The sequence below is a fragment of the Carlito syrichta genome, unplaced genomic scaffold, assembly GCF_000164805.1.
Source record: "Carlito syrichta isolate Samal-C Ts95f unplaced genomic scaffold, Tarsius_syrichta-2.0.1 Scaffold301761, whole genome shotgun sequence".
NCBI lineage: Eukaryota > Metazoa > Chordata > Mammalia > Primates > Tarsiidae > Carlito > Carlito syrichta.
Window position 1 is genome coordinate 231607 of NW_007245857.1, and position 24140 is coordinate 255746.

The 24140-nt window shown below is 49.3% G+C and overlaps 1 protein-coding gene across 1 annotated transcript in view; it reads right to left on the reverse strand.

Moving 5' to 3' along the window:
• Positions 1-10458: 10458 nt before the first annotated feature.
• The window catches only part of FBLN1 (fibulin 1), a 73123-nt gene continuing 59441 nt past the window's right edge, over positions 10459-24140 (reverse strand). The window contains exon 16 of the mRNA XM_021710965.1: positions 10459-10813. Within this exon, the coding sequence (XP_021566640.1) occupies positions 10674-10813 (140 nt within the window). The 3' untranslated portion in view covers positions 10459-10673. The remainder of the gene's footprint in view (positions 10814-24140) is intronic.

Genomic DNA, 24140 nt, shown 5'->3' on the forward strand with positions numbered 1-24140 from the left:
CGATCCTTCCGCCTCAGCCTTCTGAGTAGCTGGAACTACAGGCACGCACTACCACGCCCGACTGATTTTTTGATTTTTATTGTAGAGGGGAGGTCTCGCCAAATTGCCAGAGTGGGTCATGAACTCACGGGCTCAGGCAATCCACTCACCCCAGCCTCCCAAATCATGAGATTACAGGCTGAGCCACTGAGCCCGGCATATCATAACATTTCAATCATTTGTGAGTATACAATTCAGTGGCATTAAATATATTCACAATGTTGTATAACCATCACCACTATCTATACGCACAACTTTTTTTTTTTTTCTTGAGGCATAGTTTTACTCTGTTGACTAGGCTAGAGTACAGTGGCATGATCCTGACTCACAACAACCCCTTACTCCTGGGCTCAAGCAGTCCTCCTGCATCAGCCTTCCAAGTAACTGGGACCATAGGTGTGCACCACCACGCCCAGCTAATTTTTAAAATTTTTTTTGTAGAGATGAGATTTCACTATGTTGGCTAGGCTGGTCTCAAACTCCTGAGTTCAGATGATCTTCCCACCTCCACCTCCTAAAGTGCTGGGATTACAGGTGCGAGCCACCGTGCCCAGCTATACCCCAAACTTTTTCATCATCCCCAACAGGAACTCTGTACCTATGAAACACTAACTCCTTATAATTCTCCCCTCTCCCCCAACCCCTAGTCATCTCTCTTATGTTTTCCATCTCTATGAATTTGCTTATTTTAGGTACCTCATAAAGTGGAATTATACAATATTTATCCTTCTGTGTCCGTCTTATTTCATAAAACATAATGCTTTTAAGGCCCATCCAAGTTGTATCATATATCAAATTTCCTTCCTTTTTAAGACAATAATATTCCTGCCTATGGATATACCATGTTTTGCTGATCTGTTCATCCATTACTGGACACTTAAGTTGTCTTCAACTCCCGGCTAGTGTGAATAATGCTGCTGTGGACATGGGTGTTCCAATATCTGTTCGAGTCCCTGCTTTTAGTGGGGCATTTATGGTAGGGCAATTGGCATTTTATGCTGGCTCCAATAGGGTTAGGAAAAGTTCACCAGGCAGAGAAGGGGACAGGAGTACTCCAGGCAGAAGAACCTATGTGTACAAAGGCTCAGAGGCCTCCATATGAGGTCAAGGAAGAAATCAGAGCAGTTTTGTGCATCTGAACCCTGCATAGAGTGGGTGGGGGGAGGGGTGGAAAGTCAGGTTGGGGCCCAGTAGGAAGAGCCTTGTATCCTAAAAGGGAAAACTGTTTCTCTACCCCTGGCACTTCTGACACCAGTTGGGTTTTCTATACTGAGCAATTCTTTAATTCACCCAGCTGGGTGTCCTATGATTCAATTCACTTCTGATACTAACTACTCAGTTAGCACAGGCCCCACACATTGAGGGCTCAGTCCCCTAAGACTGTTCCCACTTCAGATGCCAGTTCTAAATGTTGGGTGCTCAGGTCACCCACATTTCCATCTGACTTGGCTTTGCACCAGGGTTCCCACATGCCCCTCTGCAGGTTTGGTCATTTGCGAACATGGCTCCCAGAACTCAGGGAGTACTTGACTTATCTAGGATATGGATGACCATCCAGATGAAGAGGCACATAGGGTAAAGTCTGGAAAGGCCCCAAGTGCAGGGGCTTCTGTCTCCATGGAGTTGGGGTATTCTACCCTCTTAGTATGTGGGTACACTCACCAGCCAGGAAGCTCTCTCAACCTCAGAGTTTAGAAATTTTTTTTTTTTTTTTAGTTGAAGTCTCACTCCGTCCGCTCCCCGCCACCGCAGCCTTGACCTGCTGGGCTCGGGCGATCCTTCCACCTCAGCCTTCCAAGTAGCCGGAGAATTTAGAAAATTTGATGGAAGCTTCCTCAGGTAGGCTTGATTGATTATTAACTCAATCTCCAGCCGTCTTCCCTCCCTGGAGGATAGGTGCTGGGGTTGGGCTGGAAGCTCCAGGCTTCTATTCTAGTTTCCTCTTTCTGATGCCCAGCCCCACCCAGGAACCCAGCAAGAGTTATCTCATTAGAACAAAGACATTCTTATCACCCAGGAAATTCCAAGGGACTTAGGAGTTCTGTGTCGGGAACCAGGGAAGAGATCAAATATAGTCTACTTTTCTTGTTATGTCACATAGTCACACCAAGAGGTTGGTTCAGGAGCCCCTGAAGGATCTGTGGCCAGGAGGAGTGTCATCTGATCTGAATTTTGGAAAAATAATCTGGCAGCCTTGGGAAGAGAGGGAAGGAGGATGGAAGAAACTGATTCACCAGTGGGAGTGAAGTGAGTGGATGAATGAATGAATGAATAAACAAGAGGAGATGGAAGGAATGGGACCAGATTATATCAGGTAGGATCAGGGACCAGGGACTAATGGGAACAGTTAGTATCAAGTCTCACAAATGAGGTCAAGGAGATAGGATCAAGGTGCTTTCCTCTAAAGGAACAAATTCCCAGGAAGAAGCAGGGCCTGGAGGTTAGGGCAGGTGAGGGACAGGATTTAGGCCAATTTATAGACTGGATACAACTAGGAGAATACATGTGTTTATTTCATGAGGCACCAGATACACTATCCATAAGACAGCTCAGGGAATCTAGCATTGGACTCTAAATTCCTGCAGAAAATCAGCAGAAAACAAGCCAGTCACATCTGCCTGCAAAGAAACCAAGTCCAGGAGGTTTAGATGACTCCAAGTAATCACTGCAGTCTGACTTCTGCCATTGACCTCTTCCCATACATAATTTAATGCAAAATTATAATACCATTGCTTGGTTAATGGACACCCATTCGTGCGGGAGCAGCCACACATAGTAATAAACCAGCTATGTTAAAAATAGATTACTTATTAGCACGTGCCAAAGCCTCCTAATGCGCCATAATGTTTAATCATTAAATTGTGACACCTTGAACTTGCTGTGGACACCATGAATCACAGTTGAGTTCTCCAAGTGGAATGCAGCCACGGTTTATCTTCCGTGTTACTTGCTACCACTGAAGATGCTCGATGTCATCGAAGCAGTTACACTGAGGTAGCTTATTTCCTTGTGCTTTGCATCTTCCTCCTGGCTGCAAGTCCCAGGGAGAGAGGTCTCAGATGAGCTGCTCGCTTAAAGACCGAGACTAGGGGACATGGAAGGCATATGTATCCACGCTCGATTATGCCTTGTTTCTGAAAAACATGAGGAAAGGACAGTATCAGTTCTATGCTCTCTAAGAAGTCTATGCCTTCTAAGAGATGGATTATCAAGATTTGAAAAATATATACATTCACATATATGTGTACACACACACACACACACACACACACTCTCTCTCTCTCTCTCTCTCTCTCTCTCTCTCTCTCTCTCTCTTAGTCTCTTAGGGCTGCTGTTACCACAAACTGAGTGACTGAAAACAACAGAAATGTATTTCTCACAGTTCTGGAAACCAGAATTCTGAAGTCGAAGTGTCAGAAGTCTGACTTTTCTGGAGGTTCCGAGGGAAAAGTATTCCCGTGACTCTCTTCTGGTGGTGGTCAACAGTCCTTGGCTTGTGGTTGCATCACTCAGTTTCCACCTCTGTCTTCACATGGCTTCCCCACTGGGTCTGTGTGTGCAATCTCTCTCTCTTTTCTCATAGAAGGATGCCAGTCATTGGGTTTGGGGTCCGCTCTAAATGCAGGATGATCTCATCCTGAGGCCTATCACTTGAATATACCTGCAAATACCTTATTGTCAAGTAAGGTCACATTCACAGGCCCTGGGGTTAGGACTTAGACACATCTTTGGGATGACACTTTTCAAGCCCCTACACATAGATATATATTACCTTCTAACTTTAGACTGTATTTTATTCACCACATGGGAGGTGTGGGGGAACTTAGGATGTACTGGAGGCCGCACAGGTTGTGCAGTTCTCCTTCCGGCCCAGGAGCTGGGCCCAGCCAGCTCTCCTTCACCTCCTGCCCTTGACTTCAACCAGACTTGGAAGCTGGTGGTGGGGAGCCAGGAGCCAGAGGGTGTCTCTGGAGGGAAGGGGAGGTACACACACCGCATCCCTCCCCCACCCTGGCTGACCTCTGGTTCCTGGCTCTGATCCTCTGGTCTGTGAGTGACCCAGAGCCCTGTCTGGAACCCAGCGTCCACATCTGTAATCCCTGGCCAGTGATCCTGGGACAATTTGGGACCTATGCTCAAAACTCGTGTTGTATAAGGGAGGTCTGTGTTCTGGCTGATGGGAGTCTGGGAGTAGCCTTAACTTAGTGAGACACATTTGGGCTAAGGGAATAGACAAATTCCATTTTTTGTAAGTCATGAACACAGGGTGGAGGCTCATTTTGTAAAGCATTTCCAAGGTGAATCCTTTACTAAGGGAACCATTTCTTTTGTTAAGGGAATAATTGCCTTCCATTTTGTTCTTCACCCCCCACCCTGGGAGCAGAGTGTGCCTTCGCTATCTTTGTCCCTCTTGCCTCCCCCCAAGTCCTTATACCCATTTACTAAATGTGTGTTGAGTCAAATTAGAAGTCTAAGCCATGCATTAGGAGATTTAAAGAATCATTGGTAATATGGTTCAGTGTGATAGGTATGATGGTCATGTTCTTAAAAACTCTTTATCATTAGAAATGTAGTTTTTTTTTAAAGCAAGATTTATTGAGAGGGGGTTGTCCTGGAAATGTATTTTTAAAAAGTATTTAAATCATTTCACTATGAAGTGACAGGATGTCTGGGATTTGCTTTAAAACACTTCTGCAGTCTGTTCTTCAGAGGTGGGGTGTAACTCCTCACCCCTTACGTGTGGGGACTTCCATCCAATGAGTGCAACAAGGAAGGAAGGAAAAATTAACTTTGTGGTGGAGGAACCTGATGAACACACCTCAATCAGGTGCTGGGGTTGACATCAGCAGGGACAAGTCACGTTGGCAGTACGTTTCCCTGGTAGGATGTGATGAGAAGGCACTTCTCCTCTGTAATCTTCTCCAAACACACAACCCCATTCTCACCACGAGAAAATCATCAGAAAAATCGCGATGCTTTCTAGGCTTTTCTACAAGATTTCTGACCAGTATTCTTCAAAACTGTCAAAATCATCAAAAACAAGGAAAGTCTGAGAAATGGTCACAGCCAAGGGGAGCCAAGAAGATGTGATAACTGTGATAACTAAATGTCATGTAGGATCCTGGAACAACAAAAGGACATTAGGTGAAAACTAAGAAAACTAGAATAGGGCTGGGTGTGGTAGCTCATGCCTGGAATTCCAGCACTCTGGGAGACTGAGGCAAGAGGATGGCTGAGCTCAAAAGTTCGAGACCAGCCTAGGTAATATAGCAGCATGCTCATAGTCCCAGCTACTCTGGAGACTGAAGCTCACCCGAGCTCAAGAGGTCGAGGCTGCAATGAACCATGCTCATGCCACTGCACTCCAGCCTGGCAACAGAGTGAGACCCTGACTCAATTAAAAAAAAAAGGAATAAAGTATGTGCTTTGGTTAACAACAGTGTATCAGTATGGATTCGTTAATTGTAACAAATGTACCATAAAATGTAAGAGGTTCATAACAGAGAAACTGGGTGCCAGGTATACAGGAACACTCTGTACTATCTTTGTAAGTTTTCTGCAAATCCAAAACTGTTCTAAAAAGAGAAAGTTTATTTCAAAAAATACTCTGTATTTTGATGCATTTTTCAAATTCTATAATAAAAAGTAACTTCAAAAGTAAAAGTTACAGATTCACATTCTCAGGGGAGGAAAGATGTTCATGTGGACAATTGTTACACACACTAGCCTAGAAAGAACATTGGAACAGGCGGCACTGGAAGTTCTGCAGTGATAGGAGCACAGGTCATTTTAGGGGATGAGACAGGTATCTTCCCGGGAGAAGATGGCCCTGAGGGGGGCATGGAACAGAGGCTGAGGAGGAAGCATGCGTGTGTGTACATGTGGGTGTGTGTGAGAATATGTGTCAGAGTGTGTGTGTGTGTCTGTGTGTGTGTGTTGGGAGATACTTACAGAAGTGTTCACGGGCTGGGCGTGGTGGCTCAGCCTGTCATCCCAGCACTTTGGGAGGCCAAGGTGAGAGGATTGCCTGAGCCCAGGGGTTCGAGACCAACCTGGGCAACTTGATGAGACCTCATTTCTACAATAAATCGCACACACAAAAAACCCTAGCTGGGCGTGGTGGTGTGCGTCTGCAGTTCCAGCTGAGGCGGAAGGATCACCTAAGCCCAGCAGATCAAGGCTGCGGTGGCCGTGAACGTGCCACTGCACCCCAGCTTGGGTGACAAGAATAAGACTCCAACTCAAAAAAAAAAAATTGTTCGCGGCACATAGTAGGTCTTTCTTCAAAAAAGCGTAAAGTGGTTATTAGGAGTAATGGTGACTCCCACCATGCTCTCCAGGCTATTACAGAAGTACTGCAATGGTTCTATTTCTCCCTTGAGACTTCAAAAGTCATTCAAGAATGAGTTCCTGTCTCATTCCACTTCCAGGGAGATGTACAGCTGCGTGAAGCCGTCTCTTGGGCGTAGATGGCATTGGAACACGTAAATGGAAATGAAGAACCATTGCTGGCACCCAGACGCTGTCCAGAAGAACAGTGGGTAGCTAGGGAAGGGGACAATCATGCAAAGTGTCCTAAATATGGACCTGAATTGGTCTAGAGTGATGGCCATCTTGGGGACTGTTCCCTCAACTTGTGGGATCTAACCCCATCTCCATGGTGTTGGAATTGAATTGGAGGACACCTAGCTGCGGCCACTGCTTGGTGTGTGGAGAAACCTTCCACATCTTTGGTCACAGAAGTTGTCTTCTGGATGACTGTTGTAGTGTAGTGTGGAAGTAGGGGAAAACAAAAACAAAAACAAAACATAGAACCAGAAAGTTTTTCCCAAAACAATGCCTCAGGCCACACAGCTAGTAAATGACTGAATTTGAACTCAAGCCTGCAAAACCCAGAGTTTTTTGTTTTGAAAAAGCAGGAGTTTATTAAGAAGACAGAAAAGCTCCCACAGCAGGAGGGGACCTGAAAGAGGGTTACCCAAACCCAGAGTTTTCTTTTATTTTTTATTTTTTTTTGAGTTGGAGTCTCACTCTGTCACCCAGACTGGAGTGCAGAGGCTGTTCCTGGCCACCGCAGCCTCGACCTGCTGGGCTCTGGCAATCCTTCCGCCTCAGCCTTCCAAGTAGCTGGACCTACAGGTGCGCACTACCATGCCCGGCTCATTTTGATTTATTGTAGAGATGAGGTCTCGCCAAGTTGCCCAGGCGGGTCTCAAACCCGCGGGCTCAGGCAATTCACTCACCTCAGCCTCCCAAAGGCACGGGATTACAGGCTGAGCCACCGAGCCCGGCTCAGAGTTTTCAATGTTATATTTATTATCTTATCATGCTGTCATTTATTCAAAATGCAACTCGAGCTCATAAAATGTTAGTGACAGGATCTAGGTGGAAGTACCCTGGGATTCACTGTAAAATTCTTTCAACTTTGCTATTTAAAAACTTTCATAATAAAATATTGGGAGAGAAAAAAATGCAACTTGATTTCCAAGTGTTTTTTTTTTTTTTTCTCACCTGAACAAACTTGAGAACCCTGGAAAAGTTGGCTTACCTCCCTGGGTTCTATTGGCCAGGTGAGCCCTGCCACCCTCCACTCAGCGCCCACCTGTGTTAACATGGCCTGCTAGGATACCAGGTGGCCCAGGCACTCCTACTATGTGACACAGAGCTCCTCTGTACTAGAGTAGGTTTCCTTCACTCAACAGCTTTCTGGTCAGCTATTATCCTATGAGAACTTCTGGAACCTCCCTTCTAAGTGTCTTCTACCAGATCAGCAAAAAGGATTCATCCCGGTGTCTCTGTGTTAGCCATCTCATGCTGCTTATAAACTGCTTTGTCTTGAGGGACTCCCCTCAATTACCTTGTTCTAAGTCTGCAATTAAGAAGGGATCATTGTTTGGGGGGGCCCAGAAGCACCTTCAGCTCCCATTAGCTGGTCCCCTAATGCAAGTGATGTATGCTCCGATGTTAATTACTTTGCAAGTATAATGAGATACGTATAGGTCCATCAGGTGCCCAACCCGTAGTGTGGCATGAAATATGAAAAGTTAGGCTCGTGTGTAACTTACACAACTGTCTACTGAGTCTCTTGTGGGTGATTAAGAAAATGCAGGATTGAAAAGGTGCCAAGCTTCCAGCACGCATTCATGTGGCTTGCTTGCCAGTGGCAACCATTATCATCATTGTCATCACCATCATCGTTACTTTTAATGGTTCGTGACAACAAGATCTCACACATGTATGCAGATCTTTACAGTTTGCAAAGCCCTCTTGCACACATGATTTACAGCACTCCTCACTGCCATCTAGGAATTATTGTCTCCACTTCACAGATGCAGAAACTGAGGCTCATCCGTCTTCTGGCAGCGACTCGTCTTGCTAGGCCCTGCCAAGATGAGGTTTGGTCCTGGCTTCTCTGATTCTGAATGAGGACTGGGTTTCCTCTCGTCGTCTTGGCTCCTCAGCCTTGTAACCCCCCCACCCTCACGGCCTGCTTGCGGTAGGACTGACCCACTCACTTGATTGGAGAACTTGGATCATGTGCTCATCTGAGAGCCATCAGCAGCAGGGAGCTTGGCTCTGTCCACCAATGGCAGCTCCTACCCTCACCTCTATTGAGAGTTTGGGACGCCCCTTTCCCCAAAGCCACCTAAGGTTCTGTCTCCCCACCCTAGTCCCATCAAGCTCTCTCGAAGAAGGTTCCCAGAACCCCCTTTGCTGAACCCGGCCCAGAACTGCCTGGCTCCCACAGATTTACCTAGTGGGTGGCAGGATCCCGACACACTTCATTTTCTGGTCCTTGCCCTGAGCTTTCCATTCTTGCAATCAGCCCCCAGCCCCACTTTCCTGCCAAGACTCACTCCAATTCCTTGGCGTGCTGAGCGGCTCAGATGTCCCCTGTGCTTATCTTGTCCGCAGATATGGCTCCCTAGACAGTCCAGCTCCACATCTGGCCTTCCCTTTCCCACCAGCCTCAGCTGCCAAGGCTCCAGCAGTCCTTGTGCCTGGCTGGCTCAGACTTGGTTTTGACAGACACGTACCCCAAACGAGTGACCTCAGAAACACTGAATTCCCGAAGGTGGCAGAGACCATGCTCTTTAGAGTTGGAGTGGCACTGGCTTGGATGTGGGGCTGAGATCTCAGTCAGTGCCAGAGTCTAGAGCCATGAATGAAGTCCATGCCTGAGAGCGTGGGTTAAGCCCAGAGGAGAACTTGGAGGAGAGGCATGTGTGGAAATGAAAAGCCTGGATACTGAGTCCCTGCAGGCCCAAGTTGGCTTCGGGGCACTGGATGCTCCTGGCCCCACCACTGACACCGTGGTGTTTGTTTCAGTCTGCCCATGTCTGTTATGACACAGGGTTTTCGAGGGAGTTTAGAGTCAGATAAACAGCATTTGAATTCCCTCTTTGTCTCTAAAATGTGTGACTTTTAGCAACTGAGTTCCCCTCTCTGAGCCCAGTTTGCCCATCTTGAGAGTGTGCATGATCATGCCCACCTCATCGGGTCACCAGGAGGAATAAATGAAGTACCACATGACACGTGCCTGGCCCAGGCATATGTCTAGCAGAGACTCAGTGAACACGAGCCCTCTCTCCTTCCTGCTGAAGAGTCATTATTTCTCCCCAGAGATTTCTAGAGAGGATTAGAAAGCCCACGAGGGCTATTACAAGCAAATCATATAGACAACAAAGTCCTATGACTTGCCTAGTAGGAATGGATGTGGGTCACAGGACAGACTTGAGCCATGTTTCTCAGAGGGTGAACTTGATACTGGAAATGACACTATTAGGAAGCTTTTCTGGTAGACAAGCTGGGCCCCACCCCAGAAGCTTGGAGGGCAGGAAGAACTTTGAGATGGCCTGGAGCAGGGGGTAGATTCCTAGTTCCTTCACTGGTGGAGGACTCCTGAGCTAGCAGGGAGCCCCCTCCTTAAAAGACTCCCATGCACAGGCCAGCAGAAGGATCACAAAGTTGTTTATTTTCCCACCTACAAGAAAAGATGGATGCAGGGTGCAGAGAAAACCCAGCCATTCCCCTGGTGAACATACTGGGGCCACACACATACCTGACAGGCTGCGACTTTACCAGGGGATTTTCCTCTGTTTCAACAGAACTGCAATTTACCTTCTAAGTGTTCCCCGAGGCATTTTGTCATGCTGCTTCTGGAGAGAATTTATCATACGTTTATGTGCTATCCTACAGCAGCCATGACCTTAGAACATACAAAATCTGATTGGCAAAAAAAAGTATCAAATTGTCAAATTTCACACAGTCAGGGCAAGAATTGGCCTTCTCTTGGCATTTGGACTGGCTGCCCCCTGAAAAATGTCTTCCTTTCCTTGGTCCTTATCAAGGCCCAGGCCACTGGCAGAAAAGGAGCAAAATTTAACCTTTGCATTAAAACATAAGCAAGGTTTTCGGCCAAACAGTGGAACAATTGGACTCATTATTTAAACACCAAAATACATCAGATGGACTTATTCATCTGGCTCAGCTTAATACATGTGGGTCTAACACTACAAACAAATACATAACATTAAGAAATGTCTGAGGGGTACAAATAAGTACAGGGCATAGTCGCTGGCAGCAATGACTTGGCCTGGAAGTGCACCCTTGGCTGCACTGCAGACCAGTCCTCAGAACCAGTACTCAGAGACGAAGATGTGAACATTCACGACATTTCGGTGGGAGACCACACCCCCAACCACATAGTTCATCTCCAGTTTCAAGACGGCATGAAATGGTCCCACGATGGGCCGCACTTGGCGCACGACACCTGGGAAGAGAGCAGAAGGTATGCTGGGAGTTAGGGGGGGACCATGGCAAGGTGGAGAACTGGGGAATGTTTCCCTCAGGGAATTTCAGGGCTAGAAAGGACCTTAGACCTCATCAAGTCCTATCCTAAGCCAGATGCTCAAGTCCCCTGCATAACATCCCCCTTCAAGGGACTGGTGACAGGGACTCTCTACTTCCTGAGACAGTCTTTCCAGCATGTACAGGTGGACTGAGGAAAGCTATGAATGTAGACTTTGGAACTGAATGGGGTTAATGTCGGCATCTGCCCTCTTGTTGCCCAGGTTTCTGGCTCTACCGTCATCTGCCTGACAAAATTTTAGAGACTGGAAAAGGTACTGACATGGAGTAGATGCCTGAAAGACACCTGGCCTCTCCCTCCTACCCTCTGTGCCCAGTTTCGACTCCTGGGAAGAAACAATTGCCGTGGGTCCTAGATCACCCTTCCGCAAGCAGAGCAGTTCCCAGTTCCCCATGGGACATGCCTCTGGACCCCTTGCTGTCCACACTTCTGTGGAGGGTGACACCTGAGATCACTATTCAGTGTTTGTGGTAACAGAGAAGCAAGAGGTGGTGAGGTGACAGAGGCTCAGAGCAGCAGCCGGATGATGAGGGCAATCCGAGGACATGCTGTGCAGAGAGGTGTCATTTCCAGAGAAACTGCAGGGGGTGGCAGGCTGCCTGGGCCTGAGGAGGGACCAGGCAAGGGTCACGACCAGTGGCCTCACCTGCTGGGGCTCAGACAATGCTCAGATATGCCAGAACAGAAGATGGAGCAACCCCAGACATTCTGCAGATTCGTGGGGGAGCAGGACTGGGTGGCAAGAGGGCAGGTTCCACAACTCTCCCCCCACCTGGGCCTGGCCATCTCTATGTCTCCAGGCCAGTCCCTGATGGCACCATCTTGCCTCTGCAGGGCACCCAGAGGCTCACAGGGAACTCTCCCACACTCTGGGCTATGGCTAGAGAGTGTTATCACCCTCACTGGACTTGGAGAGACTGAGGCTGCTTCTGGGCCTCTGATTCCCAGCAAGCAAATGATGCCATGTCTTCCTGTGCTTCCGTACTACAATATGCAGGTGCCCCGGCATAGCATCTGCCAAGGCATCAGCTCCAGGTGTGCAGGGTCGGCCTCCCCGCCAGACTAGAGGGCTCAGCAATTCACTTTCACGTGCAGGCATGCATTCTTCCACAGGCACTGGGACTGCTCCCAGGGTTACAGAGATAACTAACAGAACCCTGGCTTCAAAGCCAGTGGTGGATCTAGGATTACAAACAGGTAAGTGCCTGCTCTGATAGAAGTCTGCATTGTCCTGCAGGAGAGAGAGTGGAGGTGAGGAAGGCTGGGGAAGTCAGGACAGGCTTCTTGGAGGAGGTGTCCCTCCAGCAGAGGAAACCGCACAAGCCAAGCCTACAGGCGGATCCCCAGAGCCTGGGGCAGAGCATGCACAGACCAACGGATGCCATTGATGGATGCATGACCTCCGGGGTCCTTTTCCCACATGTTCTCATATTAGGATTTGCCCAAAATCATGTGGATACAGAGCTGTACTGATAACTACTAACAACTGGTTCTCTGTTCACACTAATTTCCATGGCCAACTTCAAGAGTCCAACATGATGTCACTGGAAGTGGAGTTGGGAGAGATGCGTACAAGCAGCTCTCCAGAACCAGTGAGAACCAGCATGAACCGGTGTGTCGGTTGGGCACACCTGCTTGGACGCTCTGTGAAAAGCAAGCCTGGTGTCTGCAGCTTCACAACCACATGTTAAAAACAGCCACTGATTGCTACCAGTAGCTGATTCCAGGTTGGTTTCTGCAAATAGTGCCTCTGCAGGCTTAGGAAACACGCAAGTGGACATCCTTCCTCTGGCCCTTGATGCCCAGGACACAGCAGAGGCTCAGGGAACAACTAAAGGGTCACGAAGCCCTTCCGCACCAGAAGCTAGTTCCTGGTCAGGAACATCAAGTTCATGCTTGGAAGAAGAATCCGGGTACAACCTTCCCCCTTTCGCTCTCTGGGCTTATGTTTCAAAAGTGAAATGCCCAGCAGCTGGGGTGGAATTCCAGGCTATTCTCTAAGCAAACATGGGCTTTAGCTCCGATGGAGAGATAAGCGCCAGCTTCTGCAGGCTGTCAGCACCCTTTCTCCGCCTGCTACCTGGCGATGACACTGCAGCTTTGTCCTGCTTGAAGGCCCATGGACATCTTCAGCCCCCGGCAAAAGACGTGGGCTTGTCACCACCCTGGGCTTGCCAGCAGGCCCTGACAACCAGGTCACTCCTGCCCACCCCTCCCTGGGCTGGGTCAGTGTGAGCTCCTAGTGCTCAGCCCAAACGTGCTCCTGTGGTCCCCACGTGGTCCCACGTATGTCACCCTTTCCTCTCTCCAAGCCTGACAGACACTCCCACCAGCCACAGTGGCCTGGGCTATCTACTCCTTCACCCATCCTAGGCACAGAGAAGGTTCTTACCAGCTTTCCTGGTGCTCAGAGGTTTGGGTTTAAAGGAGAAAGGCTGAGTGAGCCTGTGACTATGAAGGACAGAGGAGCAGAGAGGGGTGGGGGACACTTCTGCAAGCTATGGTCAGATAGGTCTTTTGTTTCTATTATTATTACTATATTTCTGTATATCATTATAATGTAAAATAATTATAAATATAAAACATAATATATATGAGTCTTATAGCTAAGATATATATTAAATTTATAGAAATAGATTTTAATATTTTATAGAAAACGTATTTTATAAACTTATATATAGTTATAAATAATATATGAAGTATATACTATTAAATTGTATATCCTAATAATAAATAATAAAATACTAACTAATAATTAGCATGTTATACTTCTATGCTTATGTATTTATTTTATATATCTATATTTAAATAAATGCTCCTGGCTGCATATGGAACTTTTAATAGCCTCAGCAGTTCCAGTCCATAGTCTGGGCATGCTATGTGTGCCAGGCTCAATAAGAACGTAGAGAAAGCAAAGGTCTCTCCTGGAGGGCATCAGTCTAGGGACAGAGAAGAAACGAGAAAGTGCTGATGCAGTGAGCTAAGTTGGCGACAGGGACCTGCCATGGTCATTCCAAGTGGACTTTGAGACCTGCAGGACACTAAGTGGCCTGGGTCAGTGACCTTTCTGAGTTCCAATTTTCTCTTTTTCTTCTTTTTTTTTTTGAGTCAGAGTCTCACTCTGTCACCTAGGCTGGAGGGCAGTGGCACACTCACAGCGATGGCAGCCTCGACCTGCTGGGCTCAGGCGATCCTTCAGCCTCAGCCTTCCAAGTAGCTGGAACTACAGGCGTGCGCCACCATGCCCGGCTAATTTTTTTAAAAAAATTTATTGTAGAGACACAGTCTTGCCAAGTTACCCAGACTGTTCTTGAACCCCTGGGCTCAGGCAATCCTTCCGCCTCCACCTCCCAAAATGCTGGGATTACAGGGGCGAGACACTGTGCCCAGCTAGCAGCTTTCACAACCAGAAATAAAAACAAACTCAAGGTCAAAATTTTTGTTCCCCCTCAGAAATGACAACTGGCTATCAGAAAGCATTCCGATATTTAAATATGATCTGATTCCCAGTAGAAGTGTGGCTGGTTTCTTGCAGAATAGAAACAAACAGCAAGTATGAAGAGTTTCTCCAGGACTGATTTATACACGATGAGATAGGAAAACCCTGAATGTGTAGAAAATGTTTGTATCTAAATACATCATATCTGGGCACTTAATGAGGTTGTTTCCATAACGGCTGAAGACCAGAACTCCATGCTTCGGCTGATTCTCGAGATTTTAAACAGCTGCATGGTGAGACAAAGAAACACGAGGCGAAGCAAAGGACCACACTAGGGACGACAGCACCAAGAAGTGGCAGGAAGGTTAGGCTGATTACTCATGGGGTCACATTCAGGGCCTGATTTTCTCAGCTTCTTTGCATTTAACAAGAAGAATGATTAAGGCAGAACAAATAGGAATACTGCAACAGTTAAATAAGAAATCACATGGGTCATGCAGCAGGTGCTCTGGGAATGTGCATCTCGTCCTGCCTCTCCAGAATTGGTTTCTCTGTCCCTCCCCTTTGACCTGAAGTCCACGATCCATCTCCCACTGTCCATAACCCTGCTCATCCCAGGGCTCTCTTTCCCAGGCTGTGCTCTTTCCGTGGACCTACCCACCTTCTTCCAGCCTGGCCATACTTCCCTGGAGCTCTGATTTGGAGGAACACGTTTCCTCCACCCTCAGGCTAGTTCAAGCATGACTTGCACCTCCTTGCCCTCACCTGAACCAAACCCAGGCCAGGGGCCAGAAGGGGCTTCATGACCTAATACGTCCATTCAACTATCCACCCATCCATCCTAACCCATCTATCCATCTATCCATGCATATATCCATGGATGCATCCATCCACCCACCCATCCATCCACCTATCCATTCAACTATTCATCCATCCATCCATCCATCCATCCATCCATCCATCCATCCATTTCTAACTCATCCATCCATTTATCCACTCACACACCTATGGATGCATCCACCCATCTATCCACCCATCTGTCCATCCACTCATCCATCCATCCCATCCGTCCACCCAACCATCTGTCCATCCTCTCATCCATCCATCTATCCATCCCATCTATCCACCCATCCATGTATCCTTCCATCCATCCATCCATCCATCCACCCATCCATCCATCCATCTATCCATCCACCCATCCTAACCCATCCATCTACCTACCCACTCATATACCCATGGATGCATCCATCCATCCTTCCACCCATCCATCTGTTCGTCCAATAGAGGCAACTCTGCACAGGAGAGCTTTAAGAAAGAAGCTTTAAGTTCCTCTACAGAGGAACTGACATTTAAATTGGATTTTGAAGCCAGGCTCGGTGGTTTAGCCTGTAATCCCTCGCTTGGAGAGGCCGAGGCGAGTGGATTGCCTGAGCCCGCGGGTTCGAGACCCGCCTGGGCAACTTGGCAAGACCTCATCTCTACAATAAATCAAAAATTAACTGGGTGTGGTAGCGTGCGCCTGTAGTTCCAGCTACTTGAAAGGCTGAGCGGAAGGATCGCCTGAGCCCAGCAGGTCTAGGCTGTGGTGGCCGGGAGCGTGCCACTGCACTCCAGTCTGGGTGACAGAGTGAGACTCCAACTCAAAAAAATAAAAAAGTAAAAAATAAAGTAAATAAACTAAATTGGATTTTGAGGAATAAATAGGAGCCAAGGAAGCAGGGAAGACTGGTGCAAAGTCTCATATTGGGAAGTTTCAGGCCAGTTCTGGAAACAGTGTCTATCTTGGGGAGAGATAGAGATGAGGCTGAGGAGGTGACCAAGGATGGCTCCAGGGGCCCTCATCTGGTCAGTCTCACAGAACGGGAAGCTGGGTTGTCTCCTGGCTTCCTCCCACCAATTCTACGCCACAGGGAGGCAAGGGAGAGAGGAAGGAGAAAAAGCAAGGAACACTCACTGCCCACATGTGGCATTGGAAGCATGAGAAAGCCTCCACCAGGGGCCCCTCCCATTCGTCCACTTGATACTATAGACATTGACTTGGCACCTGCATGTGCCAGACACTGGGACCAGCTGGACAGCTTAGGTCCTCTTGCAAGATGTCTTCCCCAGCCCCACTTTCTGTTACCTGGCACCTGGTCTCTTTCCATGTGACAATGCATCTGCCCATTGCAAGGGATGTTCACAGTCGCCTCCCCACTCAGGAGCAGCGTCTATACCATGTTCATCTCTGCCCCACGGTTCCCAACCCAGGGCCTGGGCAGGTACACAGCTGGTGCTCAGCCACAATTACTAAGTGAGATGAAATCAGAAAAAACAAGAGAGAAGGAAGGAGAGAGAGAAGGGAAATCAGTACTTGAAGCCCCACAGTCTAGGAAGGAAGACGACATTGTGTCCTGAAGGAAAGGGAGCCTGGAGGCTCTGAGCGGGCATGGTGTTATTTGGAATAACCACTCTCATAGCAAGATGCAGGGCAAAGGAAGAGGCACATTTCCTTCATGCCTGTCCAGCTGACTGCCGGGGTGTTTACCTCCCTACCTTTCCAGAAACAAAAAAAAAAAGATGTGGTACTGAGTTCAACTGTGTTGATCTCCCAAATCCTCATCCTTGGCATTTCTGCTCCGGGTCTCAGACGCTGCTGGTATTCCTTGGCGTGTCTGTGCCGCTTAAAGATATAATTAAGCCTTTTTTTCCTCTGTTGAAAAATGTAGGCCCCCTCGGGCACTTCACTTTCATGTCTTGGCTGTGCTTTGTAAATTGCAGCTGATGTGCCGGGGACCCAGGAGCCTGAACACGAAGCACAGAGGCCCAGTGGGAAGACCTTCATTGCCTCTTGGGGTCTGTGGTCCACATTCTTGGTCCTGAAGTCATCTCTGCCTTCTGCTATTTGAAGTTGCACTTGATTATCCATCAATTGTTTGAAATGATGAAAATCTGCCACGAGGTTGTCTGCATGATTCTTGCATCTCTGACTCAAAACAGGCATCTATAAAAAGACTTTAAGTCACAGCCTTGGGTTCCCATGTTGGTTCTGCTCTGCCCAGCTATGTGACCTTGTGCAAGTCACTATCCCTTCTCAAGTTCAGCCTCCAAGTCAAGGCTCGTGATTCTAACTGACACAGTGTAAGGGAGTGCACAGGGTTGTCAAAGAGTACTTTAACAAACAAGATGATGAATCAAGAGACTGCCCAGTGTCTCATACCAATGGAAATTAACTGTGTTTTCTAAGAGACAGAAATCTGAGTTAGAGAAAGCAGAGGCAGAACTTTGAAAGCACCATGTCAATGTCATCAAAACAATAAGAGGCTGTCCTTACCTAAAATCAGATTATGGAGTTCACACATTTCCTTGTTTATCATTTGCCTCCCCACTACAATGTAAGGCCAAGCCCAAGGGCACTGTCCTTCTTGGCCACTCTTATAGCTCTTGTTCTTGGAACATAGTAGGTCCTTGGTCCTACTCGGTGCCTGACACATAGGAGACAATAAATGGTTGTTGAATAATGGATGAACTAAAGATTAAAGCATTAAGCATAGTTTATAAAGTTGGAACTTATCACCCACCAATGAAATTCTTGGGAGAGAATGGACCATAGCTAAAGGTCACTGAGCTTTCATGTGTTGATAACACACAAGAGCCAGTTCTCCCCGTCTGACCCTGGTGGCCACCATGTGGAGGCAGCCACGAGCAGGGAAGAAGGGAAGTGTGGGCCTGTGTGGAAAAGGTGCTGGAACAGAGGAGCAGGGAGCTCAGAGGAGGCCCAGGTGGGCTTGCCCAGCACAAGCATAAAGAGCACCTGAAAAACAGCAAACGATCACCCAAATCTCAGGGCATTTATCTTCATAGAAATCCCAGTCTCTGCAGGCAAGGATGAATCGCACAGACCAAAGGCAAGACGAAACATCAAGAACGGGAAGAATTATTGTCAGTACTTGCAAAGCAACAAACCTGAGTGTGGATGGGCTGGGAATGAGGCCACACGGCCAGGGGAAGGGATGAAGATGGATGACCTGTGTCCTCTCGCTCCATTCCACCCCTACCCCAGTGCTATGGAGCAGAGGTCACCTTCCTCTTCCAGAGGACTAAAATGAGGCCCTCAGTGTAGCACGTCCCAAATCACAGAGCTCTCAGGGCCATGGGTTCCCATCCAGCTGGGACTGATCCCAAAGCCTGGCCCGTTCTCTCCCACTGTGTCTCTGACCTGCAAAACACTTCCAGAACATACTGCCCTCAGCTGAGTCATAAATCCATGGCAAAAATGACAGAAAGGAATTAGTTATTATAGAGTAATCACATCGGGAATTGGTGGTACAGTTGAAGGGACTGAGCTCCTAAAAGTCTGTCTCCTCTGCTTGCTTGAGAAACGCTGTCAAAGCTGGGTAGAAGGGGGACAGGTGTCTGGGCTGCATATTTAAAATACCAAATGTCACTCAACATGTCTCAGCAAAACTCATCATCTGTATTTCTTGATTATTATAAATGTGCTTTCTCCACAGGCCTCCCGTGAGCTAAATCAGGCGCTTTGGTGTGATGGGGGGGGGGGGGGGGGGGGTGAGGGGGAAGCTGCAGGTAGCTGAATGAAAGAGAAAGTCCCTTGAGTGCACCTTTCCCCTTGGGGAGAAATACGATGAGAAATGTCAGCTTTGGACTAAACCTCTCCAGTCTTCTCCTGTGACATGGGAACTAACATTTCCACAGCACTCCGTCATAAAGCTCGCTCACACCCCACCGTCTCAAGCGCAGGCGGCAGTGGCCATTTTTGTCCACGGTTCACCGAGGAGCAAGCGAGGCTCAGTGTGGTTAAGTGAACTGTGGATGATCACACAGCCAGTAAGCAGGAAACCAGGACTCGAACCCAGATCTTGGGCCACTGCCCCTTTCACCAAGTCATGTGGTCTTTCCAAAAGAAGAGAGGGTCTGAGCAGTATTCTGGAAGGATCTGCCATCAGATGCACATCCTTTTATCAAGTTGGCCGAACATGTGACTGTGGCAGGAGGGATAAGAAACCATTCCCCTCCTTCTGTGTGACCCCGACCCACCTACCTGCGGGGGTCTTCCCAGGCCCCAGACTTGAACTCATCAGCCTATCAAATCTCTCCAGACAGCCCAGATGAGCAACTCGAACCCAGGCATGTCAAACACTGACCCTCCCTCCCTTCCTCCTCTCCAGGAGCTCTACCCTCCACTCAGGTCTCCCGGAGCCAGGAACTGAGTGTCACCCTCAATGGGTGTCCACCTTGCTTGCAGGCCTCAAGTACAACCATCCCTGAGGCTGATGGAGTCTGTTCTCAAGTCTCGAACTCTCCTCCTGTCTCCACCCTTCAAGCCCACCCTGCCTCAGTTCAGGTTTCATCGCTTCTACCTGAATGCTTCCAGCACTTTCTCCTCCACCAGGCACCCTCCCACCGCGGTCAGAGCCAGGCCTTCGGGACGTGAGTCTGATTTTGGCATCCTGTCCTGGCTCTTCCTGAAACTCTTCTCGCCCCAAGCCCACACCCTGGCTGACAGCAGGTGAGATGCACCTCGATAGGCCCCATGGCCCTCCCTTCAGCACACTATGCTTCAGCCACTGACCCCTTGTGATCCCCTCAGGGTGAGAGGGCCTCGGAGGTCAGTTCGAGTCCAAGTCTTGCCAACTTGACTCAAAGGCCCACGAACACCAAGGGGACAAGTCCTGCTTTCTGCATTTCAGAAGTTAAGGCTTACACTGCCTTCGTCTACAGACCAGACTAAGGTCCCAGCTAGTGGGTGCAGAACGAGGACCCCAAGCCCCACGCCTGCAGGCCTAGCAGAGCCCGCCCTTTATTGATTTGACAAGCTTGGAGCTTGCTGTGGGCAGGGACCACGCTGGGATGGTGTCACCAAGGCTGCCCAGCCCTGGTCTGGGTTCTCATGGAGCTCTGGGTTCACTGGGGGAGGCAGCCCCAGGGGACAGGGGCAGGAGAGATTGGAAAGGGTAAGCAAAGTTGCTTCAGGAGAGCGAGGGAGAAACATCCACCCAAACCAGGTACCGGGGGTGTTTGTGGAGGTGTCACCAACGAGGTGACCTCGAGCTGAACTTTGAAAGACAAGGTGTCCAGCAAGAAATCGGCTGGGGGAGGGTGCCCTGCAGAGGGAGTGGTGAGAACATGGAGCAGCTTGGTGCTCTGTTTTCCCAAGCGGTCGAGGGAAGAGGCAGATGAAGTGGGCGGGCTGGTCATGCTGAGACCCACTTCTGAAGCGATGGGGAGTCCCCGCTGGAGTTCAGCACCGAGGAGACACGTGAGGTTTGCCTAGAGTCATCACTTTCTCTTCCTTTCCTTCCTGAGAGGTGCTGTGAGTGAGCCAATTCAGGACAGAAGGGGCTTCCCACTGGCAGGACCACAGCACAGGACCCTTCAGGCTGGATCAAGGACAAGTCAAGGTCCCTTTATCCAGGGTATTGCCAGGGACGGTCATGACAGCAGAAACCCCACATCGAGTCCCAGAATACTGTGTGCATTCTTAAGTCGTGTCACTTGAGCCTGGAAGCTCCTCCATGCCTCAGTTTCCTCATCTGGAGAACGGGAATAATCATCCACAGGGTTCCTATGAGGTGCTAAAGACATAACATGTACATATAACATGCTCAGAAGAGTGCCTGGCACACAGCAAGGGCCATGCCGGGTGTGCCGTTAATTTGAGGACTATGAAACTTGAGTTTTCAGCCTTGGCCAGGGACGGAACCTTCCTAGCAGAGTCCATCTGGAAACACCCCGACATCCTCCCACTGTGCTGGCCCAGTGACAGTGGTCATTGAGGTCCCTGAACATATTTAAAGATGGTCGGGTAAGGCAGTCAAAGATTCATATAATCAGACTGGTTTTTTTTTCCCTAACTTTTTTCACAACATGCCTCTACTTCTGTTTGGCTAAAACATTTCATTTTGTAAAAAAAAAAAAAAAAATTTATGAACACGCCCGGTGATATCAAAGGCTTTTCAGAAGGTGCAGACCAGCAGCCTTGAGAGGGTCACAAATCATTCCTGGGAGAAGCTCCAGACGGCAGAGGCCGTGCTCGGCTCTCTTTAACCCCTTAGTGACTCTGCTAGTCAGCAGGTGCTTGGGATCCTGCAGCTGGTTATGGCCACCTGCCGGGGGCTGGGTCTGGGCACATCTACCCTGTGTGTGCATGCACACGTGTGTGTGTGCAAGAAACAAGGACAACACCGGGCACCGTGGCTCATGCCTATAATCGTAGCATATTGGGAGGCCGAGGAGATAGGATCACTTGAGTCCAGGAGTTCAAGACCGGCCTGAGCAACATAGTGAGAACTCATCTCTCCAAAATATCAACAACAACAACAACAAAATAGCTGGGCATGGTGCCATGAATCTGTAGTTCCAGCTACTTAGGAGGCTATGACGGAACGATTGACAGCCTAGGAGGTTGAGGCTGTGGTGAGCCGTGATCATGCCATTGGCACTCCAGCCTGGATGGCAAAGTGAGACTCTGACTCCAAAAAAAAAGGGACAAACAGGCTGACGGAGGGGAGCCTTGTAGCATGAACCCTTTGGAGACTCTTCCTTTTAGAAATTCAGTTTGATGGAATTGAAAGTCAAGCAAAACACTCCCAGTGCCATGACTCCTGGCATCTCCCTCTTTCCACGGACACAAACATTTCTCTGGCTCCTGTTCACGGCAGACTTTCTAGAAGGAGGTCCCCAGGAGAGCCCGCTCTAGCACGCCCAATCCAATGCCTTCCCTCCAATCCACTCCACTGAAAGAGCCTTATCCAGGTCGCCAAAGGCCCCAGCATTGCTGAACCCAGCAGCAGACCCTTGGTCCTCAGCTGACTTGACTCCTGGTGGCAAAGACTCCTCTGCTCCTCTGCCTGGAAACACCAAGGCTCCAGGCCCACCACTCAGCCCTCTGTTGTCAGTCCTTGCTCACCTCACCTCTCCACCCTCTGAACGCCGAGGGTCCTGTGCTCAGTCTTTGGCCTTGACCTCTTTGTCTACACTTGCTCCATGGATGAGTGGTGAGCTCAGCCAATCTTGAGCTCCAGTCGCCACCCGTGTGTGGAAGTGTTCCGGACTTCCAGCCTGCATCTCCAGGGGTGTCTCCCAAGCACTCAGACCTCATGTCCCACGTGAACATCTCACCTCCTCCTGAACTTGCCCATGTCACAGCCTTCCCGTCTCAGTTGATGGCAACTCCAGTCTTGCAGTTATTCAGGTCAAACACCATGGCGTTGTGCTTGACTCCACATCTGACCTGCTGGCAAAACCTGGCTCCATCTTCCAATGATCCCAGAGTCTGTCTACTTCTCAGCTCTTCGACCGGGCCTGTGTGGTCAAAACCACCATCGCCTCCGCCTGGATGACTTCACGAGCCCACCCAGCACCGAGGGGGCCTTTGTGTGTCAGGTTTTCTCACTGCTCGTCTCGAAACCCGCATATGGCCCCCGCCTCGCTCAGTAGGAAAGCCAGAGGCATGACGGGGGCCTCAAGACTCTGGTCTCAACCCTACTGCCTTCCATGGTGCCTCTGCTCATGGGCTTCCTTGCTGCAGTCCTAGCACAGCTCACCGTTGCCTCAGGGACTTTGCTTGTGCTGTTCCCTCTACCTGGAGCTCTCTTCCTCCAGATCTCCACATGGGTCATTTCCTCAGATTTGAGGGCCTCAACAAATGCAACTTAGCACTAGATTTAAAGTTGCACTGCCATGCCCCCACTGCATCCCCCCAGGGTCCCCTCCAGCTCAGCCCTGGCCACTATCTGATGGTGCATACATTATTCTTGTTTCTTATCTGCTCCTACCCTCTGGAATGAGAGAGGCAGGCATTCACCTCTGCTGCACACTAAGTGCAGAGCCTGCACCCGGCAGCACACACATTATTTACTGGAAGAATGCATGTGAGGAAGTTTCCAAAAGAGGCTCATCCAGGACTGCAGGGACACAGAAGGGAGAGCCACACACGCTGCATGTGGGGGGCATGGAGGGCATCTGAGAGGAGGTGATGGCTGACCTGGGCTTTGAGGGATGAATAGGAGTTTACCAAGAGGAGAAGGAGGTGAATGTCAAGGCTAAAGTCTAGGAGGGGAGAGAGGCCATTGAATGTTTGAGGTCTGGGGACTGGGCTGGGGTGGCTGGGAGAGGGCAGAATGGAGAGGAGGATAAGACATGAGAGGCAGCCGGGCTCAGTGGCTCAGCCTGTAATCCCAGTACTTTGGGAGGCTGAGGTGAGTGGATTGCCTGAGCCCGTGGGTTCGAGACCCGCCTGGGCAACCTGGCGAGACCTCATCTCTACCATAAATCAAAAATTCAGCTGGGCGTGGTAGCACACGCTTGTAGTTCCAGCTACTTGGAAGGCTGAGGCGGAAGGATCCCGGACCCCAGCAGGTCGAGGCTGCGGTGGCCAGGAGTGGCCACTGCACTCCAGTCTGGGTGAGAGTGAGATTCCAACTCAAAAAAAAAAAAAAGACATGAGAGGCAGAGCCGGTGGAGAGAGCAGGCAGATCTGGGTGCTTCCCCTCTGCCTGGAGCTTCAGGCAGGCCGAGGTGGCCCTGAGTGCCAGGCCTCCAGGGGCAGGCCCTGCTCTAGGGACTGCAGTAGTGACAGCAGACAGAAAGAAGCAAGTCCCTACCTTGTGTAATTTTAGGAGCAGGCAAGGGAGATGGGCTGGTCTGGGCTGAGGACGTCTCTCTGGCCAGCAGCAGAGATGGACTTATGACACAGCAGTCAGCCGGGCTCGGTGGCTCAGCCTGTAATCCCAGCACTTTGGGAGGCTGAGGTGAGTGGATTGCCTGAGCTCGCGGGTTCGAGACCTA